At 36.5% G+C, this 17,774-nt stretch overlaps 2 protein-coding genes across 11 annotated transcripts in view; one reads left to right on the top strand and one right to left on the bottom strand.

Annotated features, from left to right (window-relative positions):
* Positions 1-17,665, bottom strand: part of GLMN (glomulin, FKBP associated protein) — a 26,923-nt gene extending 9,258 nt beyond the window's left edge. Inside the window, exons 1-16 of one of the 3 annotated variants that reach the window (XM_055725150.1) lie at positions 17,531-17,665; positions 15,909-15,980; positions 15,297-15,422; positions 13,725-13,844; positions 12,829-12,937; positions 11,345-11,591; positions 10,721-10,820; positions 7,060-7,247; positions 6,526-6,579; positions 5,701-5,731; positions 5,251-5,340; positions 4,662-4,703; positions 4,467-4,540; positions 4,063-4,147; positions 2,365-2,474; positions 1,199-1,262 (exon numbers count right to left, since the gene is read on the bottom strand). In XM_055725150.1, the coding sequence (XP_055581125.1) occupies positions 1,199-1,262; positions 2,365-2,474; positions 4,063-4,147; positions 4,467-4,540; positions 4,662-4,703; positions 5,251-5,340; positions 5,701-5,731; positions 6,526-6,579; positions 7,060-7,247; positions 10,721-10,820; positions 11,345-11,591; positions 12,829-12,937; positions 13,725-13,844; positions 15,297-15,422; positions 15,909-15,974 (1,506 nt within the window). In that variant the 5' untranslated portion in view covers positions 15,975-15,980; positions 17,531-17,665. Of the gene's footprint in view, positions 1-1,198; positions 1,263-2,364; positions 2,475-4,062; positions 4,148-4,466; positions 4,541-4,661; positions 4,704-5,250; positions 5,341-5,700; positions 5,732-6,525; positions 6,580-7,059; positions 7,248-10,720; positions 10,821-11,344; positions 11,592-12,828; positions 12,938-13,724; positions 13,845-15,296; positions 15,423-15,908; positions 15,981-17,245; positions 17,389-17,530 lie in introns of those variants that run through there. The other 2 variants (XM_027814392.2, XM_055725151.1) reach the window with 2 other exon arrangements.
* Positions 17,607-17,774, top strand: part of RPAP2 (RNA polymerase II associated protein 2) — a 51,601-nt gene continuing 51,433 nt past the window's right edge. For 6 of the 8 annotated variants that reach the window (XR_008734790.1, XR_008734788.1, XR_008734789.1 and 3 more), the window contains exon 1: positions 17,677-17,774. Coding sequence is in view for 2 of the 8 variants with exons in the window: in XM_055725148.1 (XP_055581123.1) it covers positions 17,717-17,774 (58 nt within the window). In the remaining 6 variants the exon portion in view is untranslated. The other 2 variants (XR_008734793.1, XM_055725147.1) reach the window with 2 other exon arrangements.

The raw sequence follows: 17,774 nt of genomic DNA, 5'->3' as shown, positions 1-17,774 counted from the left end.
CTTGAGTATCCAGGAACACATTTCCATCAACTGCAGGTGGGCACAGCTGACTGTACACAAAACCAGCACATCCATCATAATATACCACATTGAATAGCCATACAGCAGTTGAATTACAAATACAGTCTGCACTGATCTACCAGTAAAAAATGTTGCTGACTGCTTCAGACAAAGAGCTAAACTAAACAGAGAACAAATAGGTGGGAATTACAACTAAAGGTACAAAATCCTGCTTTAAAATCAGGTAGCATAATATATGGGTAAAATACATAAGAGGAGTTTCAATTTTTTAAATGGACTGCAAAGCTTAAATATGCAGAGTGTTTCTGAAATATCTACATTCAAACATCCTCACACAGGAGACATGAAGGTAAAGAGCTATAACTATAATAAATACATAGGTGAACTGCAGTGGTGCGAGTTTAGGCTGGCATGTTACCTTTGTGCGTAACACATTCTAGGCTGTTTCTGGTAAAGGAATGTAGCAGAAAACTGGATGGGTCTGGGCATTCCCTTTGTTACCTTCAGCAGATGGATCTCACAGAAAAGTTTTTTGATGCTAATACCTAGAGAAGCTTCTAACTGTACCTACCATGTACCTTCTACATGTACCTACTGTGTACCTGCACAGCTGCTGTAAATATAGAATATTGTTTTGCACAGCTAAGAACTATTTAAATAATGATTATTACATACTTTCTGAGAAATCTTAATACTAACAACTTCCAGCATATTGCACAAAAAGTATTTTGTCTAAAGATAAATAAAATGGATCTCTTGGACCGCAAAGGTTTGTATTATTATTACAAAGAAATCCACTCACAGGCTTGAGGAATACCAGCAAATAAATAAAAAAGGGTAATAAATACTTTTTCTCATGGGAATACTTGCTAGAAATGTGATTTTATGGTGTTATACTCCAAAGTTATGGACATGGACCACAGTTCATCAGGCAGAGAAAAAGGATTAGCTTGTTTATAGTAACAGTTAAGTATGAATGCAATCAAATTTCACCAAAGGAACACATCACATATATCCTAATGTAGTTATTAAAAGCATCACTTCTGGATTACTGATCATTGCAAAGAAAACCGCAAAAACCAAGTTTTTTAATCAAGGATAACAGTATTCACATGAAACCAGCTCTCAGCCGTCAGCTAATCAATCATTTTCAAATAATTTTCAAAGAAGTACTTACTTGATTATCACTTTCACAATCCTTAATGACCAAGTATCTCAGTAGATTTAGTGACGCCATAATCCTGTGAATTAAAAACGTACTATTTATCATTTCGAGTACAGACTTACATTACATGGATAATAGTTTGTTGTCCATTAGCCAGACATCCTAAAAATATCCATTTGTACAAAATGCAGCCACTCATCTGTTGAGCAATATAGCATAGACTAGAGCACCAGTGTGCAGTAATGTCCATGTTGCAACAGCTGACACTTCGCAAGTACAATTAAAACTGTGAGGACATTGGAGAAGGCTGGTGACTGTGAGGGACAGTTCTCTGAAGAGATAGAACCATATTACAGAATTTGTAATACGCATCACTGGTGATGCATCCATAGTTGATTTGAAACTAGTGTGAGTTTTCTTTATTAGTGTATTGCATTTTTATTTTTGAGTGCTTTTTAAAATATACTTTTTGCTTTTGTTTTACCATACTTTTTAGCGGAAACTGTTTATTGCTTTTTCCAGATAAACAGTAACAATTACAGATCATACATCTGGGTTATTAAGTAGTTATGTGTCCATCTGGACACTACCACCCTCTGATTTAAAAGCCCAACATTTACTCATATAGAGAAAGTCTTGTCCTACACATGAGATTTTCAAAGACATTTCAGTTATTTTTATATTACTTAATGCAAGTATTTGCTGTTCAGGTGGCTCTGTATTTCCACTCATGAGGTACTGGATTCCCAGCAGCAGTCTGGGAAACAGCCTCAAAAAGACTGTGTGCTGGAAGCTGTATCTGATAATTGTTATTCCACTGTATCACATACGACGACATACCACACGTCTTCTGTTCCTCCAATAGCTTCTGCAGAAAGCTGACAAACCACACATTCCTGAAGAAACAATGCTTTACCAATTAGTTCTGTAACTTGACACCTGAGGCCTTATATTCTCAGAGAATGGAGGAGGAATTCCTTCCCTACCGTTAAAATCAATGTGATATTGATTGAGCATTATGACAGAGTTAGCTCAAAGGATGGTTGAAATAAGCAATCGTTTCCATTTCTAGTTCCAGAAATTTAAAATATGATGACGTGGTCACCTCATTAATTAAATGACAGCATACCTCCCATTGTAGCACGGTAGTTTGAAGTCTTTTTAAACGAATAACTCACCTGTCTGAGTTTTGCAGAAGATCTGTCTCGGCACCTTCTGGAAGCAAAAGCACTAAATCTAGAAGGGAGACCAGGTGGTGTCCTGTAAACCAAGTGTTGCCACATGACTTCTGAAAAAACAATATAAAAAGTTCAGCTGAGTGCGAAAGCTAAATCTTAAAAGGTATCTTAAATAATTTAACAATAATTTTGGGAAAACAGAAAAGGGAAATAATAATAATAATAAAAAAAATCAAACACTGGAAGTAGTATTTTCTAATTACTACATGTGAAGTATAGAAACTAGCTTTTTCATAATCCTCTGTACTCTGTCCATGCCAAGCTGTTCCTTCCGATTTCATCAGAGCAGTCTCCAATTCTCCACCTCTTTAACATACCACCATCAATATAGTTAATACTTGTTTACATGAACTTAGAAAATTGTAGTAGGCACACTTTTTTGTTTTTATATTGAGGTATGGAATAATAAGCTATCTTTATCAGAGACTCTATTCATTTCATAATAATAGTGTCACAATTTTTTTTGTTTTTTAAAGATGATCAGGTGGTTTATGTTTTCTTTGTGCATGTCTAAATGCAGAAATGGAATGGAAGGAAAACTGAGATTAGACAGGATGATGAGAAGGGTAACTGTCTAAAGTCAGATCAGATGAGGGACCTGGAAACATTAAGACTAGCTGGGCACAAAAACTAAGATGAAATAAATGGATAGCAATGTGAAATTGTTATCGTTGTATCTATGGCAGAATTCTTTGCAACAAACCTAGAACATTCAAATCCATATGATGAAATTTTAAAATTATTTATCTTTTTGACAGCCAGGGAACTACACAGAAGAAAAGTTTTTCAGAGAATTCTGAAGCTGCATAGTCAAAAATTAATTAGTAATGAAATTTCAGAATATACTTTTACCTATTCAATTTTAGTGCAAGCCCCTTTTGGAACAGTTTTCATATTATCATCTTCACCCCTGCTGATTCAATATACAGGACAGACTACGATCTCATAAGTAGTAATTCACTGTTTTTTAATATAATTATGCTAGCATAAAACATGCATAGATTTACTATATTGTCCTATTTGACAAAAGACAGTATCTTTGAGAATCAAATGTGGTTTAGAAAAAGCCCTACGCAATTTTTAGGGCGGGGGGGATAATTGTGTAATTAATTTTTAATTAATTTTTCCAACTTCCTGGTATAAATGATTATAAAATGTGGGATTTAAATGGCTTTGATCTAGCTCAATGCTTTCTGATGAATTTAATGTTTATGAAGCACTTTAATATAATGCTGTCATCATAAAAACCAAGAAAAATCAAGAACTCTCTCTGGATTGTAGCACTTGAATTATACTCAAGAAATGAGGAACTGTGAGGATGAAACAAAATACCAAGTAGTTCCTCTGTAAGAAAGCAGCACATATATTTTCAAGCACAGAAAAGGTAATAGTAACTTCTTAAATAAATAGAGTAAGATTGTGCAATTTAAAAATACAATTGTAGAATTATAATGTAAAAATACATATGCAGAAAAAAGCCAAAATAGTATTTTTAATTACATACTTTCCCAGTTTTATGTATCTTTTCAAAAAGTATTTTTTTAATGCATCACTGAAAGCTTAAGCTGTACATATTTTCTCAATATAATGCCGACAGAATTTTGAGACAGCAACTTCCCTTTTAGTGGTAAGTCTCACCGTTAACGCTAAGTGAATCTGATCTTTTATATTTTTAATAATGTATCCTTCCACACCAGCATGGTTACTTGTCTTCAGTAAACACCTTCAGACAAAAAAAAAATAAAAAATATTATCTCTTCAAAGCTGCCTATACAGTTAGCTTAAAACTTAGTGAATAAGACCATAATGTCATTTAAGTAGGACTTCACCACAGAAAAGTAAGATGACTATGTAACCTTAAACACTAACTTATATAAGGCAGCAGATTTTGTGAGGCAATTAAAATTCATTATTTATTGGAAAATTAACGTAGTAACATTAATGTGGTTTAGCAGATAGAAACTTTCAGAAATCATTGTATCTATGCAATTAAGTTGTAGTAAGGCTGACATTACACAATCTACAGTAATTTGAATGCACACCTGAATAATGTGTATTTTCCTTCTGCGTCAAACTTGTCTATGAACAACTGCAAAATATTTAAACTCTTCTTTCTCTAAATTAAAAAAAAAATGTTATCAGATTAATTCTTTTCTCTATTAATTCTGTGTTCTAATAATTCTCTATTAATTAAATAAATTCAGCACTTCACTGATTCTGTAGGTCAGATTACATACCAGATGCTCTATGGGACAAAGTGTCATAACTTTCACCAAATCCTGCAGTTGGACAAAGAAAACATAATTTCTAATTATATACAGATTATTACATTATACCATCTAACTAAAATCTACCCAAGACATTATAAAAAACAAACAACAAAATCCCAAACAACCAACAAAATCCCAAAACCACACCTATGAGAAGACTCTCATCAGTGAAATTCACGTTAGCTTCAGTGGTTGAAATCCCAGGGCTGCTATGTAAGAATACTGTTCTCATACTTTTGGGTCCAAGTAAGAATGTAGTCAAGTAGCAGATTTGCAAGAGACAAAATCAAGCAAGCACCAGCTTTCAGCTAAGTTCACTGCCCACCTGCCTCAGTGGCCTGTACATGTGCTAAATATATTTTAATTATCACTGAAACTTCATGCTGTAGCAGGTAGAAAAGACAATAAATTCCTTACAAAAAAAAGACACTGAGATTTTCAATTTAATGACAGAAGTGTATGAAGGTTCAGTAGTATGTCCTCTCAAACACCTGTAAGACAGCTAGATATCATTTATATCAAGCTTTACAGACTTCTATACATTGCTTCTTATTACCTGAGGTACGTCAATAAAATCTCTGAATTCTAAATACTTATGGAGAAGGCTATTATCTTCCATTCTCAATAAAGAGTTCTCAAACAGATCCTGTAGGTGGGGAAAAAAACAGCTGCCAACATTTTGTTCATATATAAGACATTAATCTACACGCTTAACATTTCATGGCTAAAACCGCCTTCACTATAAATGCTCATTCTGATATCCAAAGTTCCTAGGAACTACAAATGTAAATGATAATGGTAATTTAAACATTTATGCATGTGTGTAAAGCTCAAAAAATATAAGCATTTGTAAAACTGAAGAATACCTAATTAAGCCTCAAAATATTTCTAAAACTATTATTTGAACTATCGTTTGTACCTTTCTTAGAAGGGGAAACTGAAGTTTTACCATTACTTAGATTAGAAAAAATAAACATTCTAACACTGAAAATTGTATTAAACTTACAAGTCCTTTAGATAACATAGATTCTTCTGTTCTAGGAAAAAAAAAAGAAACATTATCAAATTTAAGTTAAATGAAAAGACACTGTTGATATTTCAGAAGAAATATTAGAACAGAGATCAGAAAAAACTTGTCCCTCAAAAACTTTCATTCTATTTTCTAAATATAGTATCTTCATTATTGTTCTCAAAGATTTTTAAAATAAACTGGCTGATGAAAATTAGACTCCTCTCTTCAGGGTCAAAAATTACTTTTCCCCTCAGTATTTATAAATGCTCAAAAGCAGCAACTCATATCTCACAGGTATCGAGACACTGATTAACAAAGAAAATGAAAATTTTCCCAGATGATTCCATTTGCATAGTTCTACAAGCCTAAGAAAAACGTAGCAGATCCTAAACTGAAGAGACCAGAAAGTTTTGCTTAAACTTTACCAGGAAATGGCAAGCAGTCATAAAGGGAAACTTCCCTTCTACAGCAGTGCTAGAAACTGATTGCATACCACACTAGAATACATTCAAATAAGTACTAAGTGTCACAGAAGTAAATACACGCTCCAATTATTCTGCATGTGTTTAAAAGACCTTAATTTTTAATTTTCAGACTTTCTAAGTTCCTAAAAACGGTATCATAATACAAGCTGAAAACAATAAATAAATGTTTTAGACCTCTTAGTGAAAGAATTCATCGTGTTGTGGAACTTGCCCTTTTAACTCTCAGGTTTAGAAACTTCCTCTGAATTTTTCTGGTACTTGCAAAATATGATTTTATGAAATACTATAAAAGGTCACATCTACTATCTAGAGCTCCAAATACCATAAACCCTACCTTTTCAGTAGCACTTCAACATGCATCATGTTACACTGCAGAAGGTATGATGGACTAAAACAGAAAAATCAGGTTTACATTAAACTACATAAGCCATATACATTTGAACATAATATATTTGACTGGATTAGTCTTTTTTGAAACATTGATTAAAATAAAAATTAATAGTTTTTAAATAGACACAAAATAGTAAGTCAAATTGCTGTTAGTAACTCTTACATGGAAACTGTCTGTAAATACACAATTGAAAATTTAATACATGGTAGATTTTCAGCATGTGACTAATCCTACCAGTTTCTTCAAAAGGACAGCTCACCTAGAATTAAACTGTAATAAAGCAGTCTGCAGGACTGGAGTATATTCTTATGTATATAATATAAGCTACATAAAATATAAATCCATAAAGATTAACACAAAATACATACTAGTGAAATACACAGTTTTCATTCATATCTATTCACAAAAAGTTTTCTTCTGCTCAGAATGAATATTCAACATACAGACTTACAGTAAGTGAGGAAATCTAGTTCTTACCTAAATACCATTGGAAAGCAATCAATACCAAAATGCTGAACAAACATCAGATATGACAGACATGCCAAAGAATCTGCAGAATTCTTTTGCTCTATGTCCGCAAACTCCTGATTCTCCCAGTGTGGACTTTTGCCTTTACGATGTAAAAACAGTAACGGTATCAATTCTCTTACATTCCACAAAATGTCCTAAAAAAGACAGACAGGTTGCTTACAGTTTCCTTTAAAAGAACTGTTTACCAATTAAGTTTCAAAGCTTTAACTGTTTTTACAGTAAATTCTCTTACATACCGTAAGTATAAATTACTATAAATATTTGTTGAGTATTTATGATATATACACATACACAAAAAAGACCCTGCAGGAAAAATAACTACTGTCAGAAGAACGTTACTAAGATAGCAAAGTCAAGCACTCAAAAGTTAGCAAGAGACAAATAAAATCACGCTGCAAACCCCTAATTCAGCTCCCCTTTCCACAATGCCATGAATAATGATGGCTTCATGATGACATTGTACTACAGGACCCCTGTGTTTTTCAGATCACAGAATACTCAGAATTTTGTTTTCTGCTTGCTAATCAATATGCAACGCAGTGTTTATCTGCTAATGGCAAGCCCTGCTTTGAAGTTAGAATCACCCTGTATGGCCTTTCTTTCCAGTGATGCACAGCACAGTGACAGCTGAGTACTCCACTAATACCAGCGTGCTTTCGCATCCACCCCTCCAACCTTCACGTGGATTAGGAGGTAGTGTAACTCCTATTGTATGTATTATGAAGAAGCAGCAAGATCAAGGTTAACTCATTATTCCAGGGTTGTCCAAACTGAATATCCGGGATTTCACATTTTGGAAAATTAGGATTACAGGAGATGTCATATAGTCAAAGCATGACCTTACTGACCTTAGCTGCAGCTCTCATTACCCAATTCCACAAACAGCAGAAGTGGATTTCTTGAGAAAATGAAGAAAAGTTAATTCATAATTAGCATAAAAACCCACAGGTTCAGACTCTTGCCAACAGGAGAGGCAGGATAAAAAGGCATTTTTTCAGAGCACCCTTCAACTATCTTAACCATGAGACCACCTTCTGGTAAACTCTGCCTCCTTCACTGCACACCCTGAAAGTCCTACACTAGATGAAGTAAAGGTCTCAAAGAAAAAATTCTCTTTCATTGCACAGTCCCTGGCTGATCCACACAGCAGTTCCATCCTATGCTGACACATGCTATGGAAAAAAATGGATGTGATCCTGATAGAAAACCTAATTATTGTTGAAAAACAACCAAAAGTTTTGCTAACTGCTTAATGTGCTTCACTTTGCAGTCTTAACATTTGGATACAGAATTTTGTGTGCAAAAATGCTTAGTTTTTAAACACAAATTTGAGAAGAAACAGTTGTATTGCATGGCAACTTCCAGACTTCCTCTGCATCCACGCACATTTGCACATATATTTATGTGTGCTTTCCGCATCCCAGCTGGCTCCCAGTCTTCCTTTTGAAACACCATTTTCATGTGCCATTCCCTACCCCAAAATGACAGCCAGGCCCAGTCTCTCTGTTCTTCTAGGACTAATTCCTCCACTATATCATATAAAAAGCTGTCTTTTAGTTCACAGTTCCCAGCCATTTCAGCCATGTTTCTCTGATAGCTGGATTTCCTTAGTCCCTCAGCCAGCTTCACCCGCTCCTCTACCTTCTCTGTAACCTCCATTTCCCTCTCACATAGCTCCATATATTCTTTGACTTCTGTATTTCTGTATTTGACTTGTGAATTTTTCTCCTCTAACCAGGGATAACAAGGTAGAACAAATTCCAAAGCTCAAACTTGACTCTATTCTTTCATACAGTTGACATTAACAGGAGAAAAAAGTGTATCTGTAGTTAAGAAAACAACTTGCAGAAAAGCATTGTAATAGCCAGTTATCAAAACCAGAACTGTATTTTTGTTAACAGTAAAAATATTAAGAATCATTTAATAATCATTTAATGCTCAGTTCTCCTACACTTCTAAAAAGGTCAGCTTGTTTTGTAAGAGTTGAAGTCAAATAGCTGCAATCTACATACAAATGAACTGTTACTGTGTGTTCAGCGTTACCCAACTAGTGGCGCATTGGCCATCCTGAGGGAAGACTCCATTTAGTACTGAGAATATTTTCCACTCTTACATCTCATTACAAGAACTACCAGCGTGCTTCTGAACAAACTGTTAAGAAATAACCCAAAAAATAATGGTTATCAAGAAGGTTCCTTGACTTTATCAGCCCAACAAAAATAACTGTGTAAGCACGCATTTGAAAATTAGAGATAATCGGTATTTGCAAATATTTTACATTTGGTGTACTGGGTCTGGCTGGCATGGAGTTTCTTCACAGCTGTCTGTATGGCACTGTGTTTTAGATTTGTGATCGAAAATGTTGACAACACCCAAGTGTTTCAGCTATTGCTGAACAGTGCTTGCACAGCATCAAGACCTTCTGCTTCTTACTCCGCCCCTCAGCAAGCAGGCAGAAGGTAGGTGAGAAGCTGGGAGGGGACACAGCTGGGACAGCTGACCCAGACTGAGGAAAGAGATATTCCATACCATATAACATCATGTTCAGCAACAAATGGAGGGGGGACAACACAGGCAGAGCTGGTATTTTTCAGATTAACTGCTGTTCAGAGACTGGCTGGGCATCAATCTGCTGACAGGAGGTGGTGAGTGACTGCTATTGCATCACTTGGGTTTTTTTGTCCTTCACTTTTTCAATTGCCTTTTTCTCAGCCCACGATGTTTTTCTTGTTTTTCCCTTTTCAGATTCTCTTCCTCATTCTGCTGGGAGGGGGCCTAAGTGAGTGACTAGGCTGGGGTTTAACTGCCAGCTGGGGTCATGCCACTACATTTGACTACGTGCAGGAGACGACAGACTCTTTACCACATTCAAAACATGAACAAAGCACAGCTCCACTTGCCCTAACTTTATCACATCTAGTCCTATTACTGAAAACATACACATTCTGTGTTCCAACATATGCTTGGACCGTACCTGACTATCTCCTTGTAAGACTTGATTTTGCTGCAAATTTAAATAAAATTATCTATACCCACAAGAATCTTGCTTTAATAAAACATAGCTGTGATGTAAAACATTCAAAACCAGAGTAACTGCATTGGTAGCAGAGAATGGACATGTTCCCAATGAACTTCCAGCTACAGCAGCAGCAACAGTCAAGCATCAATTTATATTCTTTAATAATCAGCTGGTACTGCACTAAGCATATTAGAGATTTGTCTCTGTGCAACATCTGGATTAAAGGTAACGTGGATTTTACCTTGACATTAACACTGCAGCAAAGCCTATCCTTCAAATATTCTAATAAATTCATATAACATGAAGAAAAAGAAGTAGTTACAGCCAAGTAGCAGCTGCTGGTTCAGAGAACAGTCCCAAGTGGTTTATCAAAGGAGCAACAATGTGTCTGCAAGATTTGTAATATCCAGAGATGGGACCTGAAACTGTTTCAGACCTTTATCTACCTGCATTATCTTACAAGTAAGCCCAGTAAGTCATCCCACTAACCAATAACGGAAGCAAAATGAGCTCTAGAACTAATTATAGGTAATTCTGAACTAGACCACTGGTTTTGCAAACACTGTAATTAATTTTGACCGCGCTTACTATAATTTCAGTTGCAAAATGCCGCAAGGGGTGTTCTTCAATGCCTTCAAGTTGTTCAAGCTGAGCTGTCAATAATGGGTATTTCAGGCTTTTCATACAGCTGAAATAAAGAGGTGAAACTAAATCACCAATACAGTCACAAATACAGACTATAATAGTGTCATTGATAACCAAGAATGAAGTCTATACTCATATTAGGTGCTACCATTCATGATATTCCAAGGATATAAAAAACCCAAAACCAAAACCCCAACATCTGCTGTAAAAGCATTCTTTAGACTTCACTTCCAGAATTTGGTTATCCTCACTGTTGTAAATGCGAGAAGCAGAGGAATACCAAATCAGCTTCACAGCACAGATTAATATTTGTTCAACATTTCCCTGTACTAAAAAAACAAAAAAAAACCCCACAACAACATTATTTTTACCTTTCTTCTCTTACTTCATAAATATGTAAAGCATATTTAGGGTTTTTTTCCTTTTTCAAAATATCACATTAGTTAATATAAGTTGGCAGCATTATAAAACACTAGTAAGATGATTTATTTACTGCCTACGTAATAAATGCCTACTGTTCATTTTGTTAAGTTATAGGAATACATTACACAGACATAAAATGCTCACAATTTTAATAATTCTTCTTTCAGCTCCATGTCATTGTATTCCGATGACTCTTCCATGTTTTTAACAACTTCATTCACGAAAGGTTTTGCAAAGTGCACCACTGCATTACAACATTGACAGAGACCAAGTTTATCTTCTTGTATTTGTTGTTTTGTGTAAGGTACAGGTAAGGGAGTAAGCTGATTCATAATCATGGCCAAAGATAAACCCACTGAGTAGGCCTTCTTGTTCTGAAGTTTCAAAAGCACTGGGGAAAGAAGGAGGAAAAAAAGTCACCAGAAAATAAAAAAAGAGAGAGACTATTGAGATGTTCAGTTATTACTAAGTAGATGAAAAGGTGAAGAAAAACAGTATGAATATGTAAGAAAGCCTTTAGTTTCAGGGAAGGAGAGGGACTGATACCTGAAATCACATGAGCAAATCCAGCAAAACTAAACATCAACTAGTTTAATATGCTGTAGTTAAGATGACCTTATATTTGAGAAAGACAGATATTAAAGCAGTCATGCATTTCAACACATTCTTCCTTTCTCTGTAGCACCATGATGAGCACTGAAAAAAATAAATACATCTTTCTAGAAATAGCCTGAGTGAAATAATACTCGTTTACCTGACCTGGAAAACTCATTTATTGTTTGACTCCTGTGCTTGGCAAAACCAGAGACAACAGCCCAACCTTTCTGCTGATATTTGACTCTGCTTGAAGCAGCTCAGGACTGTTCTATATTCCATGGCAAAATCAACAGAGGGGTTCCCAAACTGAGGAAGCAGCCCAAGTGGCTCTCCACTTAAGCTGCACTCGGTGCAGGCTAACTGCAGATTCACTATCCAAAAAACCCACATGCTTCTAACTACCAAAATGCTTCACTTGTTAAATTAAAACATAATTCAATATCAAATCTCAGTGATTGCTATAATCAGACTTAAACTTGAAACACAACACTTTATTTCATCTCCCATACCAAAACAGAAACTACTACTTGTTACCTACTTAATGGGTGTCCAAACCCAACATTTTTAGTTTTTACATGTAAGCCAGAAGAATGCTTCCCTCTCACCAATCAAATATTTCAACCTGCTTCAATCTGCAATAAAAGCTTTTACACTATGAAAATATGAAAGTATATTTTATAAGTTAAATAATGAATATTTTCACAAATCCATGTAATTCTCTGTTTCTGTTAACAGTGTGAATGGTTTACACCTTTAAATATAAATGTCACAGGACAATATTATTGTAAATGATGAAAAATAGCTGAATATTGCTATTTCAACTGATGCTATGAATCCTATCTAAAATCTTTCTCTAACAGGCCAATATAAGTATGAAAGTTATACCCCATGTTATTTTGCAGAATATAACAGATTGTAAAGCCTGTCAGGACAGACATATCCTGAAACTATCCCAGCAAAGGCTAAACAAAATTGATAAATAAATGAGAAAATAGTTTAATTTAGAGATCACATTAAAAACTATATCTTACCTGTCTGCAAAGGCTGAAGCAGTAACATGACAGTCTGGCACACTTGTTCTCCAGATGTCTGTTCAATCTGCTCAAGTAAACCCAAAAAAAGCTCCTTCGGATTGCATAGCTGCAAAAGAGAAACAATGTATATTTTTTAATAACCACGGTCATAAGCTACAAATTCATCACAAGCAAGCTACAATACAGAAGTTCTTGAATGTCAGGAAAGCAGGTCTGAACATCCTAGATAATCTTTAAGAAAACAAATATGAAACAGTAAGTACTTCCCTACAAGTAATGTCTTCTGTAGTGTATACATTTTCATATAAGCTGAAAACATACAATAACAAATAGTGACACTAAACCGGATTTCTGTGGTCTATAAAAAGCCTCAGAGTACCTTAGCAAACTAATCCTTAGATGTAGAGAGAAAAGAAAAACTTCAGTGTGAAATTAACTCAAGCTATAGAGTTTGCTTTTAAATACATGAATGAAAGGGAACTAGTTTTCTACAGATTAAAACTTTTTTCCCCTACTACTCCATCAGAATTATCAGGTAATCATACTGTATCTGCAGTAGCCAAGAGATGTTATTGCTGTGGCTGCTCTGATTACAGCAGCTGGCTCTCAAAAACATCATCAGTTCTCTCTGCCTTTTTCTTCTGGGTAATGCTATGTCTCTGTTTTGCCCAATTACTATTTTCACAAGATTTGTAATAGGTTAATTACCTCTGAGAACACTAAGCCTACGTCTGCTTCAGATGAAACTGGTCTGTGCATTTAAAAGTTACAGGAAATGGACAGAAAAACCCAGAAGCAGTCATGCCTTGTTTTCTTTGGAAATCAGGGGGAAAATTAGGACCTCTCCCCTCCCTACAATTATTGTATTATAACCATGTATTTAAAAAACATACCTGTGCCAACTGATCTAGTATCTTCAGGCAGTGTTCTCGCTTATCATCTTCCTGTTTATACATGAAAATACATCTAACAAGAGGAGAGATGAGATTCCAACCCATATTCTTGATGATAACCTAAAACCCAGATTTTCAGAGAATAAACCAAAACTGGACATCTTCAAAATCCACAGAGATTGTATATATGAAGGTCAAAAAAGACAACATATCAATGTCCTGCTTGTAACCAACACCATAATAATGTCACTGAAATTTTAACAACTATTACCATGAAGTTCTATATTTGACATACATTGTATTCTCTACCATACCTATAAACAGTAGCATATTTTGTATAGTTTTCATCAGTGTATTAACTCTAACATTTCAATATATATTTCTAAGAATTTATATGACAATACACTTAAAACAGGACCAAGTAGGGGAGTTTTGCTGAAAGAAAGAATGCTTAGACAAATTATTTTTAACTTGAGGGGATCGAGATCTTCAGTTGTTACTCCAAACTCAAAAAATTCAAAACCAGACTGTGAATCCCATGTAACATTGCCAAAACATTCCATCCTTCACTTTCTTTCTGAACTTCCTATTTATCTGTGTATAATTTAGTATATTCTCCCAGCTCCCCTAAATGCCCACAGACATTAGCATCTCTTACATCAGTATCAGCTTAGTTGGCTCCTACACTTCTGGCCAACATTATAATATCCATCTGTGGCGGATATAATAGCAAGTAACTAACATTATTACATCCACTGTGGTGGATAAGACAGCAGCACCCACCAATTACTTGCTTGTTCTCCTCTCCCAGTGGGGTGGGGGAGAGGATCAGAAGAGCAGAACAGAGAATGATTCATGGATTGAGGTAAGGACAATTCAGTAAGTGAAGGACAAAGGAGAGCAGAGGGGTGGAAGAGGAGGGAATAATGCAAATCAACTCCCACCCAGCCATCTCCAAGCAACAGCTACTTTCGAATAGGTCCCCATGCCCATGTGTTTTTATTGCTAAGCATGACGTTTTATGGTATGGAATATCTCTTTCATCAGTTCAGGTCAGCTATTCCAGCTGTGTCCCCTCCCAACTTCCCTGCTTACTGAGGGAGCAGAGCGAGAAACAGAGAAGGCCTTAACACTGTACAAGCACTGATCAGCAATAGCTGAAACACTGGCGTGTCATCAACACTGTTTTGGTCACAAATCTAAACCGCAGCACCATACAGGCAGCCACGAAGAAAATCAGCTCCATGCCAGTCAGACCCAGCACACCATCTGAAATCCCATTCTGTTAAAGAGGGACATTGTCACCTTCTCTTAATTATGCTTTTGTCCTCTCTTTTCCTTTTGCTTAACTCACTGGAAAACAGTTATTAATGATTTTGTTAAGATTACCATGACTTGGTTTCTGTGACCTACCTAAGTTACACAAGAATGTGCACTTAACACAGAGCAACTTAATAACTATCCTTATGTACAGCCTTGCTCCACAGTGAAGTAGCTTTCCCTTGTTAATAAGCAGTTTTATCTATTTAATGGTGTCAGTGAACAACTTGTGTAGTGCAAACTTAAACTCACCTTATTTTTTTCATTTTGAATTATTTCTAATAACTGAGCTGCGTACCCATCTTCTAAACATTTCTGACCTGCTACTTGAAACAGATTAAAATCTTCTCCTTTGAAATCAATTTCTTCCAGAATTTGCTAGAAAGAAAATATGCCTGTTTAACTCCATAGTTACAAAAGGCAAATAAAAAATAAGAAAATCCAAGCTTTCATTTCAAAATTAAATGTAGCATCACTGTAGCTCATCTTTTTTTATATAGCTCTTTCACATATTAAAAAAGCTACCAAGAGCTAACACAGAAAACAAAGCAGTATTTGAATAGCACCTTCTAACTACAATACGTTGTTTGAAAGAACTATTTTCTAAAATAACCTGCTAAGGTTTTGTTCCTTCAGACAGGCACTTTTAAGTACAAGAACATCTACTTCTCCAAGAAGCAGAAGTTATCAAGCATCTTGAGATACGCACCACAGACAGGTCAGTGAAACAAGCGGTCCAATGAGAAGTTCTGCTAACAACTGTCTGGTGTCTTGGCATCATTTTACTTTTAATTATAATATATGAAGCAAAATGCACACTGTCTACACTCATGACTTCTATGGAAAAAAACCAAAACTACTTACACATCTTTGTATTATGGCTTGAAGTTCATCGACTGCCATTATAGTTTGACTTTGTTCTTCTGGCATTGAAAACTATTATAAATTAAAGAGTGCAGTATTAAGTAAAAACAGAGACTGAAAAGTAATCACATTATCAAAAAAAAAATGTCCGTAAAGGAATGAGAACAACCTAAACAGACAGATATTATGAAGAGTACATGATAAAAAAAAAACAGGAAGAATGCATTTTTAAGGTGTACACTGTATTAGTCTATTTCCCATATTTGTAGAAAATGGTATTACTGGCAGAAAAAAAACCCTGTATTCTATGTACAGGGAAGCAATTTTTCAAGTAGTATCAGGTTGATCTTAAGAAGTCAGGAGGCCTCAGGTTATACATAGGCACATACATTGAAAACCGCAGCTAATACAGAGCAAGTGTGGGCTCACTGCATACCAAGTGCAGATGCCCATGATATAAATTTTCTGCGACTATTCCCAGCGGAGGAGGTCCTGCTCAGCCAAGACCAGAACACTCTTAACCTGACGCCTGGGATGTGCACAGCTGACCCAACCACCACACCAGTTTATACCAACAGTCCAGTCACAACTACACTGGCAGTACTATTTATTTCTTTCTAGTGTCTAGGCTGGGCTACTTCAGTGGCCTTTTACCTCTAGATAATATCATTTTACAACTTTGCTGCTAAACACAATTAAGTTAAACATTTGACTAATGTTAAGTACATAAAAAGTTTTACATAGTCAGGACCACGAATTACAAATGAAACCAAGCTTGGTTATCCCATGTGATATTTCAGAGCAGCAGTCACAATCTTTATAACCATGTACCTAAATCTAGTTATATGGCCACAATGAGCGTCAGTTACCTCTGCAAATGGATAATTAGCTAACTGTTCATCACAACACCCAAGTTCCATACTTAGACATCTCAGTGTAATTTCCTCTTACATTAGATCTCAGCTACATCACACACCCAGATAACTAGGCTACCTGGATGTTTACAAAAAACAGGTAACTCGCAAAAGTTTAAAAAAAAAATCTATGTGAGAATTTTATTATTCAAAGCACAAACAAATCACCTTCTGCTCTCAACGGCCTATTTTAACATTTTCATGTCCCTGCAACCTCTCAGCACATCTGACCTGTCCTTTTAATTTGATTATCACATACCTTATTACCACACGTTGTGCTATTTGAGCTCTTTATTTTACAGGACGTTAGCAATCCTCCCAGAACAATTTAAATATACTACTGAATTCTAATATTCTTGCATTTGCAGCAGGCATTGACTTTACGATGTACTTACAGCCCTGCAACAAGCCCTGAGCGCTCACCGTGCTGATCCAGGGATTTACCAGCCAAGCTCACAGACGGTCTCAGGCCTTGATACTTAACCTGGTTTCTAAATAAATCTTTTCAGACGCTTCAGCGGCAAGCAGATAGCACCTGAACCGTAAGAAACTTTCTACTACTAACAGTCACCGAGCTCCCGCCCCTCTCACGAACCGCACCTCAGCCCCTTCGCTCGGCAGGATACGACCAGGCCGGCACACAGGTGCCGCCAACGCGCGCCTCGACCACTCGGCTGCGTTACGACACCCCACGGCCGCCCCCCTCACCTCAGCGGCGGCCGGCGGAGCCGCGCTGCAGCCCCTCCAGCGCCGCTCGGCTGCGCCCCACCGCGCCACAGGGCCGCGCCGCCGCCGCCCCCCGCTCCTAGCCCGGGCCACGTCCCGCCGGCGGCGGCGGCTCTGGCTCCGCCTCCCGGGTGAGAGGTCAGAGGGCGGGAGCGGGCAGCCGCCGGCATGGCGGGCAGGAAGCCGCCGGGCGGCGCGCAGGGGAGGCTCGGCCGGCGGCACGCAG

This window comes from Falco cherrug, chromosome 12 (genome assembly GCF_023634085.1).
Source record: "Falco cherrug isolate bFalChe1 chromosome 12, bFalChe1.pri, whole genome shotgun sequence".
Classification (NCBI taxonomy): domain Eukaryota; kingdom Metazoa; phylum Chordata; class Aves; order Falconiformes; family Falconidae; genus Falco; species Falco cherrug.
This window is presented reverse-complemented; position numbering and strand designations above follow the sequence as displayed.